General features: G+C 34.2%; 1 protein-coding gene across 1 annotated transcript in view; it reads right to left on the minus strand.

Annotated features, from left to right (window-relative positions):
- Window positions 1-12,291, minus strand: part of MICU3 (mitochondrial calcium uptake 3) — a 96,269-nt gene that overhangs the window by 40,937 nt on the left and 43,041 nt on the right. The window contains exons 3-5 of the mRNA XM_024759872.1: window positions 10,838-10,869; window positions 5,977-6,055; window positions 2,182-2,229 (exon numbers count right to left, since the gene is read on the minus strand). Coding sequence (XP_024615640.1) covers window positions 2,182-2,229; window positions 5,977-6,055; window positions 10,838-10,869 — 159 coding nt within the window. The remainder of the gene's footprint in view (window positions 1-2,181; window positions 2,230-5,976; window positions 6,056-10,837; window positions 10,870-12,291) is intronic.

The raw sequence follows: 12,291 nt of genomic DNA on the forward strand, positions 1-12,291 counted from the left end.
TTATTTTCATTATCATTCGCTTGAGAAAGAAATAAAAAGTTACACCATCTCTGATAACCAAGATTTAAGCTTTAAAAATATCTGAAGACACATAGAAGTCCTCACCAGCATTACTTGGAAGGGAATATTAAGTTAAAGTAATAAAAAGTAAAGGGGAGAAAACTATGGACAGGTAACATAGATTATCTAGCCCACTTCCTGCCAGCCCTCCTTTCACATTTTTCTTGTTCTAATCTAAACGACACCCATAACTTTTCAATTCAAACTCTTAGTAGTTCCTATGATGGGTCCTGAACTCCAAATGAAGATTCACAACATCCAAAGATCCTACCCTTTCTGTAGTAAGCAAAAACCACTATCTGTGTTTCTTCCAACATGCTTAAATCAACCCTGTCCCAGCTCAACAAGTGGCTTTCCTCACCAGTTTTGTTTTACTCTGACCCATCACTCTGCTGGTCCAGGCACTTATAACTTCTAATTTTGCATCTAAAGTTGTTCTGCTAACAAGATAACTTTAAAACAAGTCTCTGAGACACTCCTTGGCCCCCACTCCTCTACTTTCCACAGTGGCATTCATCACTGACTGGACTGAAATCATCAGAATGGCTTTCCACTCTGGGACAATGACCTCAGGCTGTCCTATAACTAACTGCACAATACTTGCTTTTCTTCAGCACCAACATTTTAAATGACTTTGAGCCAGGAGGAAAAAAGCAAGAAAAAAATATACAATTTTTGAAATACATATGTGTGCGAGCACACACACACACACACACACACACCTCAAATTTCCTGCAACAGAACTCCAACATAACAGCATCCATTACTAAATTCAGAAATAACACAGTGGCTGTGAATTTTCTAATTACAGAAGTATAGGAATTTTAAGATTGGTTTCTAATGACACAATTTTATTGATGTTCTTGTTTCCACACATCTCCATAAATCTCCACAATTGGAAATTCCACTAGCCACATTCTTTTATTTCACTCCTTTCTTCATTCATTTGCCAATTATTTTCTGAGAGGCTACCATGTGAAAAGATAAAATCTTTGCCATCGTGGACCTTGCATTCAACTGTGGGGAGAGAGACAAAAACATGTAAACCAGTAAACAAACACTTTCGAATAGTTTAAGTACTATGAAGAAAATAAAACATTGTAAAGGGATAAAAGGGGAAAGATGGAAGAGGGTGTTATTTTAGGGAGAATGGTAAAGTAAGCCTTCTCTAAGTCTTCATATTTCAAAGGAAACCTGAATGATTTTTACTATCCTGAGGATCTTTAGTAAAAGCACTGACGGTAGAGGGAGCAGAAAGTACGAATTCCTGAGGTGAGAATTCAGGGAATAAAAAGGTCAGGTGGCTGGAGCACTGTGAACTATAGCATGTAAGTTCCTCCATTAAATGCAACGAAATTTAACTGAACACCTTAGTAAACCCTTCATGTACTTCATAAGAATTGCTGTATATGAGAGGAAGATAATAATAAAGCTGTTGTAGGATATATGATGGGTCTTCTTATAGACTTACTAGTTAAAGGACTCATTCTTTCAGACTAGTCTTGCAGAAAATGTGATTTGAATGAATGAGTGTAGCAGGAAATATACAAATCACTACACATCCTGACCTTTAGGCTCCCATGTAGATCCTACCACAGGGATTGATATAGGATATTAAGTGTATAATTTATGAGCATTTTATTTACTACACCGTAAGCCATAATAATATTTATGGTTTTGACCCTTGATAGTACTGTGCTTAGCATTTTCTACTGGCATTTAGACATGAATTTTGCAAAACAGCCTGGATAGACCTAAACTGATTTTCAATGCAGGGGTCACAGGTTCGAGCCCTGGTCCGCGATGATCCCACATGCCTCAGAGCAACTAAGCCCGTGCACCACAACTACTAAGCCTGTGCTCTAGAGCTCGTGCGCCACAACTACTGAAGCCCATGTGCCTAGAGCTCGTGCTCCGCAACGAGAGAAGCCACAGCAATAAGCCCGCACACTGCAACAAAGGGTAGCCCCTGCTCGCCACAACTAGAGAAAGCCCGCGTGCAGCAACGAAGACCCAATGCAGCAAAAAATAAATTAATTAATTTTAAAAAAGATTTATTTCCCAAGATTATGCTTGAGAAAGAAAACTGTATCTAGAAATAGATTTAATGAGTATACTTACTTGTTAAAATACATAAAAGAAAAAGATATTCTGTGTAAGAAATCACACCTAGAAGAAAAATAGTATTAGTTATGCTATATATAAAATATTACTTTCTCTTCATATTTATCAGGTAAATCATTATTCTTATAATAGCAGTAATATTTATAAAGAACTTAAGAGTTTTAAAGAAGATGCTAAATATTGTTTTCAATGAGACTAAACTATTACTACAAAATCAGGGTGAAAGAAACAAATAAATTTTACATTGTTTCATATGCTTCTGTAGAAACCCATACAAAAATCACATTAATGCTTCCAGATATACTGGCATAAAAGCAAAATTATCAATAATGTTTACATATAGCTGTAAATTTTAAATGTGTTGCTAGCTTTCAAGGTATGAATCTAACATAAAATAAAAATGTTGGAAATGGTTAACACTGTAAAGTGCTTAATAATTTCTTAGTAACCCTTGAATAAAACATTTAGATATTCTTGCTTAGAGATTTGACTTCTTATTGCATTCAAAAAACACAACTCTATAGTTATTACTTTTCTCCTTTCAAGTTATCACTCATTATTCTTGATAAGCTTCATGCTTCTATTAAATGTAATCTAAGAAGTTTCAATTTTTACAGAAAGCTTACACTTTCTGTATATTGTATCCTGAGTTCTCTGTAATCTCATAAACTTTAAAAGGAGTTTGTTTGGACTACATAAAAACATACATTCTGTTACTCAAATTCTTGCTTTTGGATTATAACACCCAAAACTAGAATTAATGGCTTAATTGTTTTTCCAAGTGTATCCTGAGAAAATGAAAATCAGAAATAAGCCAATAACACTTATCCAGATACCAGACAGTCCTCATGTTTGGTAAAAGGGTATAAAAATCCTTAAAATAATCAGATCGTGAACTTTAAAACTCCACTTTACCTGATGTTCTTTGAGGCTACCCTCTTTGTTACAGAACAAAGGAAGAGGAGTCACTGTCAGGCAGTTTGTCAGAAGATGTGAAGGGACCGAGCTAGGAGGCCCTGAAAGCATTCCCGTCTTTTGTTTATACTAGAATATTGTGACCTATAGACATAGTTCTGGTTGATTGCCATGAATGTTATGGGAGAAAGATTCTGGAATGGTCAACGTATATAAGATACAATACCTAGATTCCATAGGGATCCCTCAAAAAAAAAGATCTGGAAATGGGCTCTGTATCTCCATAACCCCATCTCACTGACTGTTGTTCTGACTTGGTGGAATGCACAAGAGGTGCTGGTTAGCACAAAGAAGTTTAATATCTGCTCTCCATCTTTCACTTGGTAAGATTCCCCTCACTGAAGGATTATAAAACAGCGGGAGTCCTGATGATGATTATCATAGTAGGCACTTTTCTGAAGTACTAAGTGGTTTTTGAGGTGGTATAATCCACAGGGAAGAAAAACAAAGTGAGAAACTCATGATATAATTTAATAAAAATGGTCAGGGACATATATACACAACCAAATATAAAATAGCTAGCTAGTGGGAAGCAGCCGCATGGCACAGGGAGATCAGCTCGGTGCTCTGTGACCACCTAGAGGGGTGGGATAGGGAGGGTGGGAGGGAGGGAGACGCAAGAGGGAGGGGATATGGGGATATATGTATGTGTATAGCTGATTCACTTTGTTATACAGCAGAAACTAACACACTATTGTAAAGCAATCATACTCCAGTAAAGATGTTTAAAAAAAAAAAAGGTCAGGGAGAAGGGAAAATATTACTAAACATGAACTGTAGATTCATAATGTTTTTAATTACAAAAATGGAAAACCATTAGATTAACCTTTCAATTTATTTTAAGGCCACCCAGGGTCAAAAATAAAATAATAATAAATGCTAAGCATATAGTAATGTTTCGATCCTTAGAAAAAGAGGCCAAGAAAGATGCCAACTAGGTTTCTCTTGAAAATTCAATTTTAAAAAATTCTAAGGGAAGTTCCTTAAAAGCATTACACTGTTTAGTTCCTATATCATGATATATTACAGTTAGCTATTATAACTAAGTCTATGTAATTCATGTTTTCATAAATGCTGTATACCAATTAAATTTTTGTAAAACTGCCTAACATTTTCTTGTTGGGTTATATTTTAAACAGACAAAATTAATTTGTAAATTCGTTTTCAATAGTTCTAAAAACTTAGCTTTACAATTCCTCTTCCACCTAATCTCTTTATAAAAAAGCAAGATTCTCTGTAACTCTCTACTTTACCTAACCCTATGGTTCTAAAACTTCTTGGGTACACGGATTACCTTGATAATCCCATCACTATGACACAGATCTGCACTGTTCTACAGTGTAGCCATTGGCCACACAGGGCTATTTAAATTTAAAATAATTAAAAGTAGATAAAATTAAAAATTCAGTTCCTCAGATACAGTAGCCCCATTTCAGGTAATTAATAGCCACATTTGGCTCGTGGCTACCATACGGACATTCCCATCACTGCAGATAGTTCTACTGGGTAGCACTGAATAGATCATCTCCCCCTGAAAAAAATATGCAAATATGCATACAATTTAAGTAGGATTAGGACCTGCCTAAACCTATGGCTTCCAGATTTAACCCTCCCCCTAACTAAAAAGAATTTCCTTCTTCCATGCATTTATCTTTCTTGGATTATATTTGATCCAATTGCATTTTCCCATGAGAGGTATTAAAGAAATATTTTTTACATTCACCAATTTCCCTCATTATTCCGAGCTTTGAATTGTCCTGATCCTATCATTCCACCCTAAGATTTGAATGGCAATCTTTAAGACAACTTCCAGAAAAAAATTTCTAAGAACTTTAAAGACATCATGGCCCAGATTTCACAAAGATTTAAAAACCCTAGTTATGAAAAGCCTACAGTTAAAGACAAGGTGTCTCCTCCTTCCAGAGTCCATGAGAACCAGGTGTAAGCAATCTGAATTTCTAATTCTACTTAGGCAAAAATATATGGATTATAACTAATCCTTTATAAAGTATTTATCTTCACATTAAAGTAAATATATTATTTTCAAACCAATATTGGTTGAAATTGATGAAAAAAAGGTAAGTTTAGATAATTGCTTTATATTGTTATTTTGTATACTCTTATATTTGAATATGAAAATATATATTTCTAAGAAACATTCCTTTTTAAGATTAAAGAGAGTTTATTAGTTTCTGCTATAAACATTTATAAAAAGTACAATGTAAAAGAAAATTGCAATAAAAGCTATATAATTTGATTGCAAAGACATGTATGAATTAATGAGTTAACGTATAAATAGATATGGGTAATATGGTAAGTTGAGATAGGTGGATTTTGCAGTGAGTGTTGTTTTTAAAAGAAACATGTTCCAATTGTACAACCAAAAGATATATCCAATAAGCTTTTCATATTGATTAAATTTAAGAAAATCTGCAATTCCCTGGAAGTAAAAGGAAAGAAGAAAAATAGACATTTGGAAATCAGTATTTTTGAAAAATGCTTTCTGTGGGTAAATATAACATATACTTCTTCTCAATATGGTTAAAAAGGTGTTTTTTTTAACTATAAAAGTTCATTTTGCTGTGAAAAGTGTGGAAGATATGAATAGTCTATATAAAAAGTAACATAAAAACCACCCTTAATCCCATTGCTGAGAAACAATCATTATTAATATTTTGGTATTTTTCTTTTCAGTTTTTTTTCCATGTACATAGACACATTAATTATAAAATTATTTAAGCATGAGGAAACTACGTATAAATAGTATAAATAATATAGTATCAATATTAAAATACATAAATACTATAGTTAACTTACCTCTTTCTTTAAGACTTCGAAATAGCTTTGATGATCCTTTCCAAACTGGTGGTGTTTCTGATAACATTTGATTTAATTCCTATGACATAAGGTATCATAATGCTGATTAACTGGTAAACCACTAACTTATAAAATAGACCAAAAATATTTAAATGCCTATGCAAAAACATTCTCTGCTTAGAAGACGTGAGACATGACTGTATTTATACTATTTTATCTGTGGTTCATTCAACCATAAAACCCAATATTTGCCCACAGTCCAAATGTAAAAATAAGTGATGAAGATGCTACATTAAATTCAATTAGAGCTACCGAAAATTTCAGGTAAACTTAATAACTGGAGAAATACATATATATACGATAATCTAATTAAGATAAAACAGTGAATTTAAGTTCTGGAGCCAGTTAGAAAAGGATGGTTCCGTGGAAGTCACAGGAAAAGGTGGACTTCCTAATACAGGTCACACATGATCACTGGGCTTCACATACTGTTTTCTGTAGCCCTGTTGGATTTAGGAGATTTTGTGGTAGATGAAGTAACTGGGCAACAGATTATGCTGGGAAAGAATGAATAGTATTTTAATAGTGACTCAAAGAATGATGACATCAGATGAAGCGGGATGACAGGGTGTTGAGTTATTGTGTCCACCGCTGCAATTTTTTTTTCTAATTTTAACTTAAATATTCAGTAAAGAATACACACTTCAATTGCTGGTTAGCCAGCTTTTTTTCTTTTTTAATCAAGCTGAGGGGGGACTATTTTGGAAAATTTAAACATTTGATTCATTGCTCAGATACTAGAACGATTTTGTATTTATTACACATACTATGTTAAAAATAAGTGAAAATTATTATTAGGTTAACTGTGAAAAAATTATTAAAGGATTTGGTGAGATAACTTGAAAGCATTTGAAATTAAAAAATTAGTGTGCTAAGTAACATACTGAAAAAACAATAGAAATGACTTCTTTTCCAGATCTGACTCTTGCTACTCAAAATTGGTTCCCCAATGGCCCGGGCATCATCACCGGGGAGCTTGTTAGAAATGCAGAATCTCAGATCCCATCCCTGGCCTCCTGAACCAGAATCAATTTTTAACACGATCTCCAGGTGATTTTTATGCACATTCAAGTTTGAGAAGCACTTTAGACAAATCCTTCCTGATGTAGTTGTACCTAAAAAAGCTCTATGACATTTATAAACCATCTTTTTCATTATAGAGCTGGGTTAGCAGGCAAATAAGGAATCTCTGGGATGCCAAAGGCAGGAGAGGTATTTTTAGGGGATTTACAGACGCCCTGAAGCCTATCTGTGAATCCTTGCTCTCATTTCCTTCCTGGTGTTATTTCTGCACTGCAGGTAATAGATGCCACCTGGTGCTCAGTAGTGTCTGACTAGGGTAGCAATTCACATATGAATAATAATGAGAAGCTAGGATGTTTAATGTTTAAACAATAGTAAATTCATAAACATTTTTGTTAGAGCAGGAGATTAAAAAATATTAATATTTTGAGTACATTTTATATACTTTCATTTATACTGTTTCTATTATATAAATACTACCATCTCCATTTTAACTGTTCCCATGTATTCAACTCATTTCTTCTACTTAAACTCAGCTAAAATTTAAGACCAAAAAAATCATAGCTACCTTTTACTGAGTGTCCCCTATATGCTTGGCAATGGGCTAATACATATCTCATTTAATTCTAAAAAATTATCCTCATTATGCATATTTTACTGTGTCTTAAAGAAGATAAGTAACTCACCCGGGATTATACAACTAGTAAATGACTGTCCAGATCCTTACTGACTCTAAGCAGTTTATTTTTGTAATAATTTAGTTCCTTGTCTGGTCTAGATCATCCAGTTGACATACTAATCTTGTTTTGTGTCAACTTCAGGGACTTTTTTTTCTTAATTTTTATTTTATATTTACATATAGTTGATTTACAATATTATGTTAGTTGCAGGTATACAGCAAAGTGAGTCAGTTATACATATACATATATCCACTCTTTTTCAGATTCTTTTCCCATATAGGTTATAACAGAGTATTGAGTAGAGTTCACTGCAGTGGAGGCTAGGGACTTTTAAGTTTTATTAAAAACTGTATTTCCACTCAGGCAGGAATCTTTCTCCCCTCTCCCAGTGCCTACCTTAGTCTCTTATAGGTAGTAGTGTTGTATGGTAAAGAATTTGATTGGCCTTTGTCCCTGGTTCCTGGGAGGAAGACTAATATCCTTGCATAACACCAAAGTTTATGCTGAGGAGATGACTCAAGATGGGGGGCTGACCTTCAAAAATAACCCCATGATTCAAGTCTTGGGGCTTTGAACTAGCCCGACCTCTGGGGAGGGGAGAGGAAAGGGACTGGAGATTGAATTCAACCATGTGGCCAATGATTCGATCAATCACACCTATGCAATGAAACCCCCAATAAAAACTCTGGACACCCAACTCAGTGGAGCTTTCAGGTTGGTGAACACATGGGTGTGCCAGGAGGGTGACATACCCTGATCCTTCAGGGAGAGAGCACAGAAGCTGTGTTTGGAACCCTCCTATAACTTGCTGTATGTGTCTCTCCATTTGGCTGGCTTTGATTTGTTCCCTTATAATGATAAACTATAATTCTACATGTAGAACGTTCCTGAGTTCTATGAGTCAGTCTAACAAATTATCAAACTTGAGTGGAGTTGTGGGAACTCTCTGAATTTGTAGCCAGTTGGTAAGCAGTGTGGGTGGTCCGGGACCCCTTGAGTTGCAGCTGACAGCTGAAATGAGGGCCACCTTTTTGGGAAATGGGTCCTTAAATCTGTGGGGTCTGATGCTAACTCTGGGTGGTAAGTGTCAGAAATGTATTGCAGTATTGCAAGTAGGGACTAAATAAATATTTGCTGGATTGAATTCATTTACCTAGAATTATAGATGCCTTTGAAAGGCTTTATACAATTTTTCTGAGGACAATTTTTATAATTATATACGTAATATATATGTTATAGGAAAATTAGTAAGTGCAGAAAATAAAACCGGATTGTAATCCAGGGACAAACCACAATTAAAAATTTTATTTAGGGCTTCCCTGGTGGCGCAGTGGTTGAGAGTCCGCCTGCTGATGCAGGGGACACGGGTTCGTGCCCCGGTCCGGGAAGATCCCACATGCCGCGGAGCGGCTGGGCCCGTGAGCCATGGCCGCTGAGACTGCACGTCCGGAGCCTGTGCTCCGCAGCGGGGAAGGCCACAGCAGTGAGAGGCCCGCGTACCACAAAAAAAAAAAAAAAAAAAAAAAAAAATTTTATTTAATCTCCTTTTAATCTAATTCTCTATCTAGGCATATTTATACAGTATTTTTGTCATTCTTGTTGCAAATATTAAATAATTTTCTGCATACTGTTTTGTAAATTACTCTTTGCATTAATATGTCATGAGCGTATTTTCCTGCCAAATATTCTTCATTTTCATTTTAATGGCTACATAGCAACTGTCTATATAAGCAGTTCTGAAATGTAACTCTTTATACTCTTAAAAATTGTTTACCCGAAAGAGATATTGCTTATGTAGGTTATATCTATCAATATTTAATGCATGTGGAAATCGAAATGATACATTTTTAGAACACAAAAACACACAAGCACATATTCTATTAGTTCTCAGAGTGATGATGTCATCACTCATCATGCAGCCTCTGGAAAACTCCACTGTACACTTGTCACAGAATGAGAGTAATAGAACAAGTATCTTCTCAGTATTATTAAGAAAATAGTCTTGACTTCATGGACCCCCAAAAAGGTCTTTGCACATTAAGAAAGACCGGTTTATATTATTTTGCAACTTGCTGTTTTACTCAAACTCATGTTTTTTAGGTCTATTCATGTTGATATACATACCTCTTGTGTATTTATTCATCTTAGCTCTATATTACTGTATTGTCCTTCATATGCCTATTTCACATTCTTTTATTAATTCCTCTACTGACTGGCATTTATATTGTTCCTAATTTTTTTAGGACTCCTGGTATAAGCATACAAGTGTTTCTCTTGTAAACATATCTAGAAGTAGAATTTTTGATATGCATTAGATAGTGCCAAATTTCTCTCAAAAGAGACTATACCAATTTACATTCTCACCTGATTCCTCCTTCTTCTTGTCCTTGAATTACTGGTATTGTTAGATTTCTAGAACCTGACAATCTGATGGGTGTGAACTAGCATCAGATCATTGGTTTAATTTGCATATCCCTGATTACTAGTGAGGTTGAGCTCCTTTACATATATTTATTGGCCCTTCTGGCTATGTCTACCCATTATTTTCTTATTATCTTTTGTATATTGATTTACAGGAGTTCTATATGACTACAAGACACTTAGCCTTTTCTGTTAATAATGGGTTGGCCAAAAAGTTCGTCCTGGTTTTTCATATCTTAAGAAAACCCGAACGAACTTTTAGCCAACCCAATATGTTGCAAGCATATTCTCCCATCTGTCATACATCTTTTAACATTGTTGACACTGTCTTTTGGTGTGCCAAAATTTTTAATATTTAATTTAGCAAAATTTGCTAATAATCTCCTTTGAGTTCAGCTTTATATATCTTATATATATGTACATATCACATTTATATATGTATACATCACATAAATATATATATAAAAAATTGTGTGCGGGACTTCCATGGTGGTCCAGTGGCTAAGGCTCCATGCTCCCAATGCAGGAGCCCCGGGTTTGATCCCTGGTCAGGGAACTTGATCCCACATGCCACAACTAAGACCCAGTGCAGCCAAATAAATAAATAAATTTTTAAAAAATAAATAAATAAAATAAAATCGTGTGCATGCATACATATACCAAGAGCTTTAACCTACCTGCTTGGAAAGTGACTTCCATGTTTTAGCAACTATAATAAACATAAAAAATTAGATAATACTTCATGTAATATATATCAAAATTCAGTAACCATCTACAATCATAACACTGAGTTTTATATCTAAAAGGCAAAGTTTTTTTAATCTCAAGATTTAGATCTATGTATGTTATGCATTATGTATTTGTTTCATGTACTATAAACTACTTAAATAATATCAGTGGAATAGAAAACACATTTTCCATAATCATTATCTTACTTTGGGGATTTCTGGATTTATAAAGTAAGTTAATTACTCCATGTTAAACATCCTATGGGCTTAAAACACAAACAGTGATATTCATTAAACACTGATATTAGAATATAAAATATTAACATAGAGAAATTATAATTTTAAGGTGTCACTCATGATCTCTGCTGTGTTAGTATCTCTGATTATACTTCAAAGGTCAGGTCTCTCTAGAGTGAAGGGGAAGGATAGGGGCAAAGAGAAAAAAAGATCAAGGAGAGAACAGGTAATGTGATAGAGAGACTCTTGGCCTGTTTTCCATTCTTCTCCCCTAAGAATGTCATAGTTGAATAAAATACCTGAGATCACTGTCTTTTTCTGATTTCTCCTCACATCCCTGAAGATCTCAAACACTATAAATCTCATAATATTAAAATAAATACATAGTCAACATTGCTGTTTCCTTGCTCAGATTTGAACACTGTGAATATCTAATGCTTGTCCAAGAATTATCTCCAGGTTTGTACGTAATTAAGTCCTATAACACAGCTGCATTAGGAACTAGTAAATATCAACTATTTCAGCTACATTACAATAATGACAACCAATAATTTTTCTACGTGGCAATGTGGCCATTTCTGTATAGTTAACCATAGCTAACGTAAACAATATATCAAATTCAAGATTATAAGATAGGCATGTTTTGCTTAACTTTCTCTTTTTTAAGCGATGTAATAAGTCATTTTAAGATCAAAAGGGAAAAATTATGTTCTAAAATTTGGCAAACTAATTTTTATGAAGATAGTTTTCTTCTCTATGTAGCAACAACATCCTTTCTTTACCCAAGACAGTTTATATGCAAACATGTAATCAAGTTTAAAATCAAGATTAAAATCACAGGTCTATACAGTAGAATTCAGCATTTAACCTTAATTATAATACTTTACACATTCATTTCATAGACATCCTCCTTTACACAATGAACACAACAATGTAAATAATATTTATTATTCTGTGGCTTTTGAAATATAGCAGTAAGAAAAGAAGAAAAATAAATGGTACAAAAAAGTACATGCACATGCTCTTATGCAATGTTCAGAAGCTATTTATCAAAAGAGGAAGTTAGACACTCTTGAGTTTTGTAGGGTTTATGAGATTTCCAGGGTAAATTATTCACAAAAGACATATTCATTCTGCCGGATGTCACCATGTTCAGTATTATTGGC

The sequence above is a fragment of the Neophocaena asiaeorientalis genome, unplaced genomic scaffold (assembly GCF_003031525.2).
Source record: "Neophocaena asiaeorientalis asiaeorientalis breed wild unplaced genomic scaffold, Neophocaena_asiaeorientalis_V1.1 scaffold521, whole genome shotgun sequence".
Taxonomy (NCBI): domain Eukaryota; kingdom Metazoa; phylum Chordata; class Mammalia; order Artiodactyla; family Phocoenidae; genus Neophocaena; species Neophocaena asiaeorientalis.